This window comes from Vanacampus margaritifer, chromosome 20 (genome assembly GCF_051991255.1).
Source record: "Vanacampus margaritifer isolate UIUO_Vmar chromosome 20, RoL_Vmar_1.0, whole genome shotgun sequence".
In the NCBI taxonomy this organism is placed as follows: Eukaryota; Metazoa; Chordata; class Actinopteri; order Syngnathiformes; family Syngnathidae; genus Vanacampus; species Vanacampus margaritifer.
The window spans coordinates 3653463-3668179 of record NC_135451.1 but is presented as its reverse complement, the minus strand read 5'-3'; the positions used below and the strand labels follow the sequence as shown (position 1 = coordinate 3668179).

The following is a 14717-nucleotide window of genomic DNA, read 5'->3' as shown; positions in this document are numbered from 1 at the left end:
TTGAGTCTTATAAGTTTAGTAATACGGTTTTGATACAGATCTTGAAACATGAAAAAAAAAATCATTCTTAACTCATTCACTCCCAGCTATTTTCACTTAAGCAATCCCCTTCACTCCCTGCTGTTTTACTAGATTTTGACTGATGTTGCAAGGCCCACAGAATATTGTGTTCTCTTGCAAAAAACATGGAACCTACCAAAACAAAGATTAAAGTCTCTTCTTTCATCAAGAAAAAAGTATATTTCTATCTGTTTCAGTTTTGCTGCAATTAGCATTAGAATGTAGCTAAGTTTCATCATCATTCACAAATCTATGTTGGATTGTGAGTAAATTAGGTTGGGGGTTTTTTTTCAACATAGCCCTGGTTCATCTCCTTTGCTCTGCTGCTACCTGTTGGCTGTTTGTGAAATAACTTATTATTTCTTCAGCCATTCTTTGCATTTGAGAGGCTGCATCAAAGCCTTCTGTATGCTCAACATAGCCCTGGTTCATCTCCTTTGCTCTGCTGCTACCTGTTGGCTGTTTGTGTAATAACTACTATTTCTTCAACCATTCTTTGCATTTTGTTTGTGTAATAACTACTATTTCTTCAACCATTCTTTGCATTTGAGAGGCTGCATCAAAGCCTTCTGTATGCTCTAACACAGTGGTTCTCAACCATGGTCCTCGAGTACCCCTACCCAGCCTGTTTTCAATGTCTCCCACAAGCAACACAGGTGTTTCAAACGATTAGCTAATCAGCAAGCTCTGCATGAAGCCTGATAATGATCCTCAGGTGTGTTGGCTGGGGAGAGATGGAAAACAGGCTGGATAGGGGTACTCGAGGACCGGAGCTGAGAAACAGTGCTCTAGCATTTAAAAGGATTTTATTTTTTTTTATTTTTTTTTAAACGTATAAATACGTCTTTGGGACACTTAAACCATTTAAAATGGCATGTATTTATATGTTTTGGGGAAAATAAGTATGTGTCTATATCAATTGCTTCCTTTGCTTATGCAAAAGATTTCACGAAAATATGTGTTAAATACGCACAACTTTGTTTTTGAAATATTTTATTTTTACAATTGCAGTTTGTACCAAAAACATTCCAATTAAATGGGGGAATATCTTCTCATTTTGGCATTACAGTAAGTTTTGTTATACAATAGAATACTGTACACAAGCCCTTCCATGAGTTTGGCTTCCACTGTTGAATTCCAAAACAAATGTCATCACAATTTGGTAGATGTATTTTTTTCACAAATCTATATTATTGATATACTGTAGTACAGTATATAAACAATCCACACGTGTGTGTTTTTTCTTGAATAAATTCTAACATGTTGGAAATGGCTTGCTCTCTTTGACGATGCAATGTTAACGGTTGAACAAACATGCCTTTTGGAGGATTGGATTGCACCCAACAGTAATGTTAAGTGAATACTGGTTTCCACCGATAACACATTTTTGCCAATCCTGAATGTTTTTATAATAAGCGGCATACACCTTCCATTCCAATATATGTTTTTAATTTTTATTGTAAAACATTAAACAATGCTTGTGAAACCATGAAAATTGTTTGTTTAAACTGCACATGAATAACTTCTCTCAAATTAAAAAAAATTAAAAGCCTTAGTCATCTCATCAGACAAGGACAGTCGTTTCAGACCTCTGAGTAGGGAGATGATATCGGTGGACAAGATCAGTCTTATTTTAAGGGATCGGCCGATCATGGATCCCCCAAAATTAAAGGGGAAGTCAACCCCAATGTTCTTTACAATATGTTATGCAACCCCCACTAGTCTAAGCATGGTATTCTAAACAATATTATACCTGTTGAATATTAATTGGGCAACAAAATCTACCTTTTTTTATCCATCTCGGGAAGTAGACATTTTGCCACTTGTGTGAAAATGACATCACAGTTGCCCAGGGATTGACAAATCTTGGCTCAGCTTGTGAACGTCACATGACCAAATTCAGAGTTGAGCCGTGATTGGTTGCTACCTAAACCCTGAGCAAATGTGCTGTCATTTTCAGTTGACAACAAGTAGCAAAATGGCCACTGTTTGGGAAGGATGAAAACAGGTGGATTTTGATGCGCAATTCATATTTTACAAATGCAATAGTAACCAGAATACCATGTTTAGGCTAGTGAAGGCACATAGAACATATAGTAAAGAATAGTAATCAGAAAACCCATGTTTAAGCTAGTGAAGGCACATGGAACATATAGTAAAGAATATTTTGGAGGGTTGACTTCCACTTTAAGTCGGCCCAATACTGATCCAGACCATCGAACGGTGCACCCCTAATTATCATAAATCCTTTATTAAAACTCTAAAGGCAGCATTACTGTTGAAGTTAACCACTGAGTAATAAAAGTATTTTAAAATTATATCATACTCCATAAAGGCAGATTTATTTTCAAACCGATGTCACCCAATCAATATGATATTGCTCGATTAATTAAGGATTGTGGAGGATATGTGTGTTTTAGTAGGCAGCATAACAACACATGTTGAAGTTTCGCATGACGCTATTATCGTTACACCGTACTATACAAATACTGAAGACAATTAGTATATGAATCTGGCTAGCTACAGTTCCTATAAGCTCTCATATTCAATAGCAGCAGTGCTGTCAGCCTCCAGGAAGGTTCCAGGCTGGTGCATGAGGTCCATAATGTAGCAACATGGCTGTGATAAGTTTTCATTGCTACAGGAATCTGCCTTGTAGAGGACTACTTCATTCCATGCTCGATTGTAGTCACCTCTAACCAGAGTACACCTCAGGCCAATGCCATCAGCCAAGTACTGCATGAAAAAGGACAATAATGTGTTAATAATTACAAAGATGACTTTGGATGAGTGTGGTGAGGCAGCAGGCATGAATTAGATGATTTTGAAAAGTAAGCGGTAAGTGGAAGTACCTTGAAAAGAAGTGCCCTGTGGCAATGAAATCCTTTACTGATCATGCCAATAGGGATTATGTTACACTGCAGTTTACACCTGAGTTCATCCAGGTGCTGCACCCATGCAAATGTGTCCAGCTCTTCCTTTTCAATGGCTCCGCCCATGACTTCTGCAACAAACCTGACACCCCAAGAAATGACCACAAATTGCATTAACATTAATGAAATATTTGTTTGTTTAATCCCTGCATTGTGTTGACTGTGTACTAATTTCTGTACATCGCACCCACCCACACACACACACACACAGGTGAAATGTCTCCTTGTTGGTCATTTTCCAGTGGAAATAGTCACCTGGCCAAAGCAACATACTGTTCCTGTTCTTCATTCAAAGGCTCAATGGACTCTTTCACCTCTTTAACTAGAAGTGGTAATGCAATGTCATCCAGCACTTTACGATTTCTTTCTTGACTAGACTCTGACTGGGCCTCATCTTTCTGTTGCACTTCATCACTCATCCTAAGTCATAAGAATGTAAATCACAGAACAGTTTGGTAGCACATATTTCCAAATTTTGAGACAAACTGGACTGGACTGTATAATAGCTTATTATAGACAAAGATGAGTGATTGTGATTTGGGACTCATACTCGATTGCGTTGACAACAATGACAGGCCGTAGTTGGTTTACAGGTTCCATGCATAGTTCCTCTAAGGTCAAAACCTTCTGACAAAAACCAACCTGATAGAGACATTATTGTGTTTGATATCATCAGCAAGATAAAATAATAATAATAATAATTAAGTCTAATGCACACACCTTCCCACCATCATAGAAATTGTATGTGATGACATCAGTCGTGGCCAAATACCCGAGCAGGCCATATTTGAGAGACACGTTGTATCTGAGCAGACAGATCAAGGCAAACTCAGTGAACTTGCTCCTACGATTTAATGACTGGGAGATTTCTTGAAGGAGTTCCAAGGCTCTGAAACACACAAAGATGACCTTACATTGAATCATTGACATACTCACAAGACTCTGCTACACTGCCCTCTACTGTCAGTTCTAAATTGTCAAAACAATACCAAATGCTGTCAATCTTAACTAAATGACTCCTATTATTCTTTGATAGTGAATATTCTTCAAAATTATTAATCCTAAGAAAACAACAAATTTTCTCTGTTAAATAAAAACACAAAGGTAACGTATATTGTGTCACTGTAAATCAGCGTCTCACCCAAATTTACACATCTCCATAGCAGTGGGCTCATCCTTTGCACAAACACTGATTGCCATACATGTGCAGCGCAACACCTCCATGTGACTGGAACGCAGCAAACTGACCAATGGTTCAAGACCATCAGCCTCTCGCAGCTATGTTGAAAGACATTTTGAAATTAGGTTCCTTATTTTATTGCCATATTAAAGCATCAATTATTAATTATTGTAAATTGTGTTGCCCATAAAGTCATAATCGTTATGTTTTCAGAAACAATCCGATTCATTTGCATCATTACATTTGTCACATATTTACAAGGTGCAATGGGTTGCATTATAGGTCCCAATGACCCAGGGGAAATTACGTAATTTCTCCATAACATGTTTGGCACAGCCAGCATTTTATTACAATTTAAAGAGGAAGTCAACCCATTTATTTATTTTTTTACAGTAACTGTAATACGTTCTATGCATCCTTGCTAGACTAAACGTGGTGTTATGTTTAATATTGCTTTTGAAGAATATGAGTTAAAGTGTTGCTCTGGCAGCCCATTTTGAGGTATTGATGGGGAAATTGAGCAACATATTAAAGTTTAATAAATATCTGGTATTCCCATTTTATGTCTGCCATGTCTTCTAAGTCACACACCTACGCTATTTCCTGTTACTGTTGTGACGTAATAGGCCGTGTCCTAATACTCGAATTGCCACCTTTGTGCCCCTCAAATGCGCGTTCCCACTAATGGGTGCGAGGGTGTAGGGTGTCTCAGTTCTCTGAGTGCGTCTCAGAGTGCTTTGGAGAACTGAGGCACCCTACACACTCACACCAATCAACAGGAACGCACAATTGAGGGGCACAAAGGGTGACAGTGCGAGTATTGGAACACGGCCTATATGTCACAACAGTAACCCGGAAAGAGCGTCGGTGTGTGACTTACGAAAGTCGGAAGTCCGTGGCATCTACCCCATAGCGGACGCCAGGATAGTATGGCTGTAACGTATCGTAAACTTAGCAAACTTATATGTAGCATTTTTAACATGAACATCATTGCAAATCAACTTGCGATTATGATTGGTTAGCTAGAATCCAAACATGAACCAGTAGTGTTGCATCATTCAAATTATGCATTTGTATTGGTTTAGACACGCAAATATGCCATGTCCACTGTAATCATTTCTTCTATGGGTTCGAAGGGGTTAAAAATGCTGACCAAAATATTAGGAACACCACATAGTATGAAGCAGCGTACATGTAATTCAAGACCATGCGTAGATGATTGACACTACTATTATTGTCTTTTGTTATCGCTTGTTTGTAATGTAATATTGCATGCCTGTACTTGCATTGTGTCTCATTCAACTAACTTGTGTTCTGGCCTCTTCCTCAAATGCCAGTTCGCAGATGCAGAGTAAGGCACTGATCAGGACCTGTGTGTCTTCCGATTTCAACGGCTCCACCAGTGCTGGCATGACTCCCTGTGATATCACTTCACATCGGATGGCTTCCTGTCCTGCCATCCTCCCGAGTAATGTTATAGAATTTGCCAACACTTTAGGACATGTGTCTTCTAGCCTCTGCACAAGCGCCTCGGGTCCTCCCGCATTAAATACTTCCCTGGTGGTGCCATAGCAATATAAGGAAAACTCTGATTAATGCACATAATGTTCATCCTTATGTTGTATTTTGTGAGACTGCCTAAATGAAATTAATTTGGAGGAAGCTAATAAACCAAGGGGCAAGAAAAAAAATGTGTGCACAATGTGACAAATATCTTTAATCAGTGGTCTTTGCAAAGTAAACAATTTGTTCAATTACAGACCTGTGAAATGATTTGATCAACCACAAGTAAAGCGATCTACAAGCATTGCTATTTTTAAATACAGTATAAGGCAAATTAATACTTCATTTTGTCTCACTTCATCGAGTAAATAAAGACTACATTATCACGACTACTGGTCATATTCATAAAATTGGATTTTAATTGATGTGTAAATACTATGAAGAAATAGAGTGGGGTTAGTCATCTTGTCTAGCTCTTACATAGCATTGAACTGGTCTCCAGATGTGAGGTTGGCGAGGCCCTGGGTAGCATGCTCTACAGTCACTGGACACTTGCTCTTCAGTAACCGAACCACAACAGGTATGCCACCTGAACCAAAGAAACGAGTCAAATGTGTACTTGAGATGTCAGTGGTCAATTTGGTGTAAATACCTAAATCTCTGAAGAGGTCTTTGCTGGGCAGGAAGGGGCTCAAGAAGGCAAAGGCTTGGCAACTATATGCTTTTACACTATCACTGCCCAAAGACAGAAGATCTACCAGAATCTTCTCAATCCTCTGCTCATGCAGAAATGGGTGAATGGCAGCTGTACACATACAGTGATACATTAAAACACAGACATGCAGAACTCCAACACACAGTGCACAGAAGTAGGCCTACAGTTCATCTTTTTAACTCATTTTACTGCCAGCCCAGTTAAAATGAAACTTTGGCAGTGAATGAGTTACACACGTGGTTTCAAACTTGAATAGTATTGTGTTCTTACGGTTCTGAGTAGCACTCGCGATGCACTTAACAACAATGGCCTGGATTTCTACATTGCCGTTTTTCAGCAAAGCAGCTGCCTGGCTTTCAGACCATTTGTAGTTGAGGAGAAGCTCGATCATCATAGCAAGACCTCCTCCGTTCTGTATCACCCGGAAACTCTTGAAGTCATTCATACAATTGGCAAGAACCAGGAAGGACTCAACATGTAGGTCAACTAAATCCTGCGAGATGTAGAAGAAATGCTCAGTTGTTTGCATCCATCCCAAAATCGAGTGCTGGTTTAAGACAAAATTAAATGCACAAAAGAATTGGGACACCAGGTCTTTAGACCTCCAGAAGTTATGGCAACATTACCGATACATTTTGTCCTTTCACCACTCTAGCTGGTTCTACTCTTCTGGATCGATTTTCAACAATAGTTTTTAGTGTGTGTCAATCCAACCTGTTCTGTTTTAACTGTCAGAAATTTTTCAAAAAGGTCATGACTGGGTAATTTTGTTTGCTCTATTTCACACACTCTACACAAATATTATACACTCACCAACCTTATTATTGAGAATCTCGAGGAGCTCATCAAACACCCGTTCCTCCCTGAAGGTGCTTTGTGACTCTTTACAAGCAGCGATTGCCTGCAGCGTTTTTAAAGTCAGTAGCTGAATGACATTGAAGGCTGACTTCAGGAGAGCGAGTAGGTGATGTATCGCATTTAACTCGATGACAGCCGGGCAAATGTGGGTGTCCTTCATAGACATAAGAGCAATACAATATTTAAAACAGTTGTCTAATTCATACTGGGGGGTTTTAAGATACAATCCATGATTCATTTTGTTTTGATTTGAATCACCTGAACCAAGTTGTGGATGGTATCCAGAGAGTTCTTCTGAACATCTGGGTCAGCACTTGAAAGGAGGTTCGTTAATAGTGGCAGACCCTTGTTGTCAATGATCTGCGCCTTACAGCAGGACTCCGTGGACAGAGAAGACAGACACAGGGTCCCAAATTCTTGGATAACAGGGTCTGATTGACAGGTAAAACATAACATAGTAAAATAATAAAAATCATATAAGTGAGGAAATATAGATTTTTTTATTTGAGCATTACCAGAACTTACCATCAAATGATAGTTTGTCAACGATTGAAGGAATAACATCAATGTTTTGCAGCGCAATCCTGGCCATAACTTTAAAAGTGACACAACAACTGAAATTAAAGGCCTTTTCACACTGCACTTAGCACAGAAAATAGCACGGAGATAATTCTGAAAAAAATGATGAATCCGCTGACCCCCCCCCCCCCCCCCCCCAGTGTCCCAAGTCCCTAGTGGTGGTCTCTGGCATGCACAATACGTGCAGGCACAGAGGGCCGAATGTAAAAAAAAAAATGCTTAGGTGAAATGGTAGTTCGCTGTGTAGGGAGACCAGGGCTAGTTGTATCACGGGTAAGTTGCCACATTGCAATTTTCTTCTCCACCAGAGGGCGCAACGACAAGTGGAATACTAGTTATCTTTGTATAAATGGTCAGGGGTTGTGTACTGTCTGAGAAGAGAATAGCACATTGTGAGCTGACATGAGTGCCAGTTACTGTATCTGTTTTGCACAACCCAAAGTAAAAAAATTCAACTTCATATATTTTGAAACAGGCGTCGTACATAGACAAATTCTAGCAGCAAATCATGTGGACTCGTTAGAGGGGCGATTGAGGCATCTTGTCATGCCTCAGTCACTGCTGTTTTAAGCTAACTTTAAACTAGAGCAAGTGTTAGCCAACATGGTAGTTTTGGGCAATTTTCTCAGTCATTTTTGGGTTTGTTGTCACATGTGCAAAGAATGGGCCAATGAAAAATGCACCTCTGGCAACTCTTTACATACGCCAGATTTTTCTTCAGATAATGAGTCTGAAGAGTGAGGAAATTAGTTTGCCAGGTTTTGTTTCATCATTTAAAATGTATTTTCTAGTTGTTGGAACTACAGTATGCCCACATGTCACTGGCTTAAGTTTCTTGATAAACCATCCTTCCATTAACCAAATTGCTTTATTTTTTTTAAATTCAATTTAATCTCAGATTTCCAGTTAAAAGGAAGCAAAACAGGCATTTGAGGCTGAGAGCTATGACCTATATGCCAGCAGTTCCTAAGGGCTTTGAATCTATTTGATATATATTTTGTGTTAAAGCTTGCTCAACGACTATGGTAAATTTTCAAGATCAGTGATAAACAATTTATCTGGCTGTAAAAACAAAAAAACATACAAAAACAGGAGAACAAGGATCATTTTGTCCTTATTTTAGTAGTTGCAAAATCCTATGTGACATCTTAGCCCATATAGTGTGACAACTTAACCATTGGTGGGGCAACATGTCACATGTTCACTCCCTCTATTTGATGGCTTATAACTCTGCACACACACAAAAAAATATACCCAAGACTTTGGTGTTTCATCTGGTATAGATTTTGTTTATATATGATGTATTGCTTCCAAGAAATATATAAAAGTATAAAAAGAGATACAACTAGCCAAGTCTCCCCAATGGCAAATATAGTAACTAAAGCCAACAAATGTTGTTTATTATTAAGACTAAGTCTTCAAGCTAGGAGGGACACTCTTCGAAACAGCAGTAGAGACAAAAGTCAAATCTAAAATACAGTATAAGTACAATGTTAATTATTGCCGTTCATATGGAAAAAAGTGTGCCCCCTTGTGGAGTCGTCCTCTAGAATGGTCTTACAATTCCTGTCACGCTTTCTGTTTTTTCGGCTGAAAGCTTGAGTTGAAAATAAATAAATACTTGAAATAAACAATGTCCCAGGAGCATTTTACTGGCCTCGGTATTATTAATTCTAACCATAGTTAGGGAGCATCAAAGGAAGACCAGAAGGCAACACTTTGAAATAATGTAACAATCTACAGTAATGCTACTCCTTCTTGCTGGGAAAGAGAGACATAATTATTACATTAAGTTTGTTTTTCATTTCACATTCATCAAGATTTGTGTGTGTGTGGGGGGAGGGGGTCCTTAATTTTAATTTATTATTTGCTTTCGCGGTAATCAGATTATAAATCAATTTTTTTTTACAGAAAATATTAGGTAAGTTAGTTCTCATTGGTGTGTGTGTGTGTGTGTGCGTGTGTGTGTGTGTGTGTGTGTGTGTGTGTGTGTGGGTGGGTGGGCGTGCGTGCGTGCGTGCGTGCGTGCGTGCGTGCGTGCGTGCGTGTGTGTGCGTGTGCGTGTGTGTGTGTGTGTGTGTACGGTGACTTGGCAAGATGGTTGAAAGTGGTGGAAACTTATTTCTTTTTTTTGATCCTTCCTCGGGTCGCCTGACAACTTCACGACTAGCTGGATTCTGAAGTATTCGGTTTAGGTGAATGGTATGGGATTTTTAATAGGTGCTTGGTGAATTAATGAGTACACACTCACATGCACGCACATATGCACGCACACAACCGCACACACTCACACACATACAAAAAAAGAAAAAGAAAAAAGAAAAGAGATAGAGAGAGCAATGATGATGACATGTCGAATCGATAAGATTACCGAATGAACAATACTGAGCTCTCTCAGTAAAAAAAAAGTGGTGGAAATGTATTTTTACATTTTAACAAGTGCTATCTGAAAATAAAAATATTACATAATTGCACATGCTTCACTTGTGTCACGTCTACTTATCCTTATTTTAAATAAAGCCAAAAAATAGGGTTTTCCATCGTAACAGCTAGTCAAATAGGCCTTCATATTGCTAGCTGCGGGCGATTAAAAAAACGTTTATTTATTTACGCACAAACCAGTGCGAAAGGGCACCAAGCAACTCGTTTTTCGGTTGCTTAGCAATCAGTCCCAAATACAGTATGGGCAAGCTTTCCACCAGCTGCCTCGTCTCTACGCCGTTTACCCCGCTTTAGATAGCGTGAAAACCAAGTGCAGTGTGTAAGCTTGAACTCATTTAAACCACATAAACATGTATGACGTAGGCCTACTGTTGGTAGACATGACGCCTATTCCAATGATGGCATTGCGTCTGATCTTGATGTTAGTGTGATTGATGAGCTGACTGAGAGGACCCAAGGCCCCTTGCTCCGTCAGATAAGCTTTGTTGAAATCTCCTAATAGCGGGGAGACACAGGGCACAAAAGATTGGACGGACGGACGGACGGACAGACAATTTCATTTCCCCTCACCTTCCTCGGCAAAGGTGTAGATTGCTTCACATGCTTTAATTAAAATCTCCTCTTCGGGAGATCTTAGTAGAATTACTGCAGTTGCGGGTGTTTTGAATGTAACTTGACGTGCTTCGATCTGTGGATGACAGGAAGGTAGTAGGACACAACTCCAATGCGGCAACAACAACAAAAAAGTAGATGTGACTCACCGTGTTTAAAGACTCGCAACTTGTCGTCTCGCTTTTCTTATCCCTCCTCCCCATTCTGTCACCTGCAAAGGCATATAAGCTTTTAGTAATTTCATACTTCTTAAAGCACATTCACACGTTTGAATTCTAAATAATTGGTTTCAAACTGCCCCCTTGCTTTAAGTGTCCACGTCGAGGACGTAGTCGAAACACGACCACGACAACAAAGTTAGTGTGACGTAACTGTTGGTTACCGTGGCAACGTTGCTGTAAGGTGAGAAAAGTTAGCAAGCTTGACGACACAAAATAAAAGGTAATTTGTACAGTGATTGATTATTCGCTTTTCTAAATGAATAAATGCATTAATATTTACACGAAAAATAAAATGTGTCTTTATTATGCGCATGATTGTTTTATTGTAGAATGAGAAAAGCATTATGTGTTTAGACACCAATGCGGCAGATTTATTTTATACAATGTTTTGTTAAGAGAAAAACTTGATATAGTTTAGAGCAGGTGTGGCCCATTCTGAACACTCTGTTCTTAAATCCTGCATTACATGACACTCTCGGGAATCTTGTAATTGTGTTGATTTAGCTGTTTTTGTATTCGTTAATTAAAATATATGAATAGTATATATGTAATAATTTGATAATAATGATAGATTGGGGGGGGGGGTTGATTTTTTTTCTTCCTAGAAAATATATTTGACACATTTAACGCTTAATAAGCGCATTTATGGACTAGCCCATATTTCCGTTGTATAAATCTGTCTACTCCGTTGTAGTCAATCGTTTAGACCACTAGAGGGTCTATGTTCGCTACATTACAACAATAGGCTTCAAAATAATTTTACTAAATGATGAGAATATTCCGTAGCTTCAATGTACGAGGGCCAAGACTTGAACGTAATTGACCTGTGTGTGTTTTAACGTATTAACAATTATGCACTTTACCTGATTTAGCATTGTTTTTGATAAATTAATGCATAATGGAGTGGTAGGTCTATAATAGGCAACAAAAATATCTAGAACCACATTCACAATATTTGGTATGAGCATTCTGAATCTGAACGTCGTGTAGATGTAATTGGAGCGGAATGCAGGGAGAAGTAGCCTTCTCCTGGCGACCAGAGGGGTCTGCAGCGAATCAGGACGCAGCCCCTGCAAAGCCCAGGCTGCCTGAGTGTCAACTCCCCTCTGTCGAGCTGTCACTTGACAACAGCAACAGCAACAGCACACATTAACCAGAGTGCAGCGCACGGATTTAGATCACCTGTCGACTTTACGTTAAAGGCGTCGCCTTGGTTGCGTTTCCAACGGGGCGGCGACATTAAAGGACAACAGCTTTGGCATCTCCACGGACGGAGCACGAAAACCTAGGACGAAGGTTTTCGCCGCAGCGCGCTCCTCGGGCTGCTAATGCTAATCGCTAGCCAGCTAGCTTGCGGACTGATAGCAGGTGTTCGGCAGCCGGGTGGTGTACTTAGCTGGCGAGCGAAGGTCGGATGAGCTAACCGTTAGCTTATGGTCAACAGCATCCCGCGGGCTGCTTTGGCATAATAAAATTGTCAATGTAGTGGTTTTGTCAAGACAACGCGAAATCGTCTCATGTCATTTTACGCAGTGTTGTCAAGTTTGCTCCGCTTGACGCCTTTATGAAGTGAACCTATATCGTTGCTAACTAGCATGCTACTGCTATGCTAATGCCAGCTCAGTGAGGCTTCACGTCGTCGCAGGACTGCGGAGTTCCACGGGCGAGCCGAAAGGGGGAAGAGACGTGCTCGATAATGCGGACTGGGGAACTTTCTGGACTGCCAGGCGAAGGAGAACAACAATATTAGCTTCAACATTGCATCCCCCCACTCCCATTAGTCCTTGTTGAGATCGGGCCATATGGTTTTAGGTAGGCTGTGGTGGATATTTGATGAAGAAAGAGATTAGGACATTTTGACCAGACAGCTGACTAAATGAATACCACTGTTATTCACTGAGTTGTGAGGTGGTGGCCACTGTGCCAGATAAGGGAATCCATTCTGAAGATTAACCCACGGACTGCAATATCCACAACCAGCTTGCAAAACCATGGCTTCAGCGAGCAGTATTGCTGCAGCCATTGCTAGCAAAACCAAGACAAAAAAAAAGCACTTCGTTGCCCAGAAAGTGAAGCTCTTCCGTGCCAGCGATCCTCAACTCAGCGTGGTTATGTGGGGAGTCAACCATTCGGTAAGTCTGACCACATTTTAGGACTAATTATACATATTTATGTCCTCACCATATGACGTCTATAAATGGCTGCAGGTTTTCAACAGTTCAAAATGGCACAATTCCTATAAGGCATACCTTTTTATTGCCTGCATCGTGTTTTGAGCTGTTAATAATCGTGGTTTCCTGTTATGCACATGTAGGATAAGCTGCAGCGCTTGATGTCATGAGACAGTGCATCTTCTAATGTTAGAGAGCTTATCGCTGCCCCTTCTTCCTTTTTGCATTGGGTCAATGCATGTGGTTTGCTCTTAGTGCAAAGATAACTATTGAAAGGCAAATACAAAACGAATATATAATTTTTTCTTTATGTAAATAAACTTGATTATTCAGATGGTGGGGAAATGTGACATACTTTTACAACTTAACAAAAATATTATGTGAGAGGGATGATGTAAAAATGCACAGTTAATTGATTGCATTAGTTGGCGTACACTGTAACTAATACTTTGTTGGAGAAACATTTGTTTGAATTACATCATTCAGCCATTTTGTGGTAGGCGTTTCCTACTCACTCTTGCAAAAGTACTCAGAATCTGTCAGACAAGTTGAGTCCTCTTTGGGTCACCCAACAGATGTTTTCAATGAGAATAAGTTTTAAGTTCTGGCTTGGCCTTTCTGAAACTTTTATTTTCCTCTGATGGATGTGGATGTATGCTTGGAGTTGGGCTAAATATATGTTTAGGTCTCCTAAAAGCATGTGGGGAAATTGATGAAACTATTGTTCAACATTTTGGCCACAATCCTAAAACATATGTTTGATACAAAAACAACACTGAACGGTGGCTGCATCCACTGTATATTTCTGCCAACCATATTGTGAAATCATGATGGATACAATCACCATCATGCTTTGGTTTTGTTTCATGATGAAGTGGTTAGTTAGCTTGCACTATGAGAAAGATCGGCTCCGAGTCCTTAGTAGATCACTTGACACGTTCTATTTAACTGACACACTTTCATTTGTGTTTTCTGATTATTCAAAAAGAAGTAACAGCAACATTGATTTCTGCAAAACAGTTGGGGCAAAGCATGTGCAGCTAATCCAAAAATATATTTTGCCAGAAGTAGTTCTAAAATTGAATAATTAATAATAGCGTGTCATGACATTACATTTCTGGTTTTGCTTGTCTAGTGCAGGAGCTTCAACGGGTTTGATCTTATTGAAACTGGTACAACTAGCATTTGCTGTAATGTAATGCCAACATTTAATTAGGTAGTAATAAGCAATCCTGCACAAACTATAATTTGTTTTGTTAACATGTTAATTGACTTACTGACACAATTTCTGCCTGAGTGTAAATGAACGAAAGAGCCATTACGTCTATATAGATTTTTTTTAGAGGGTCGGTGACGAAAGATCACTATTTAGAAATGAAACTTACCCTCTACTACAAACTCCCTGAATGGTCAAGGAAAATGGAAACACTTTTTTGTTCATAG

At 39.5% G+C, this 14717-nt stretch overlaps 2 protein-coding genes across 8 annotated transcripts in view; one reads left to right on the top strand and one right to left on the bottom strand.

Moving 5' to 3' along the window:
• Positions 1–1042: 1042 nt before the first annotated feature.
• Positions 1043–12401, bottom strand: LOC144040174 (armadillo repeat-containing protein 3-like). 3 transcript variants are annotated; one of them, XM_077554109.1, is made up of 17 exons: positions 12286–12401; positions 11032–11093; positions 10841–10958; positions 10640–10765; positions 7775–7843; positions 7508–7680; positions 7209–7403; positions 6662–6884; positions 6329–6481; positions 6157–6265; positions 5481–5730; positions 4135–4271; positions 3714–3882; positions 3544–3635; positions 3249–3413; positions 2913–3075; positions 1043–2796 (listed from the first exon to the last, which is right to left on the bottom strand). In XM_077554109.1, the coding sequence occupies exons 1-17, from the start codon at positions 12341–12343 to the stop codon at positions 2590–2592; spliced, it is 2469 nt and encodes an 822-aa protein (XP_077410235.1). In that variant the 5' UTR covers positions 12344–12401; the 3' UTR covers positions 1043–2589. The 3 variants fall into 3 exon arrangements, with proteins under 3 accessions (XP_077410235.1, XP_077410236.1, XP_077410237.1); XM_077554110.1 differs by lacking the exon at positions 10640–10765; XM_077554111.1 differs by lacking the exons at positions 7775–7843; positions 10640–10765.
• A 691-nt stretch (positions 12402–13092) lies between these two features.
• Positions 13093–14717, top strand: part of pip4k2aa (phosphatidylinositol-5-phosphate 4-kinase, type II, alpha a) — a 31932-nt gene continuing 30307 nt past the window's right edge. For all 5 annotated transcript variants that reach the window (XM_077554117.1, XM_077554115.1, XM_077554113.1 and 2 more), the window contains exon 1: positions 13093–13235. In XM_077554117.1, coding sequence (XP_077410243.1) covers positions 13095–13235 — 141 coding nt within the window. In that variant the 5' untranslated portion in view covers positions 13093–13094. The remainder of the gene's footprint in view (positions 13236–14717) is intronic.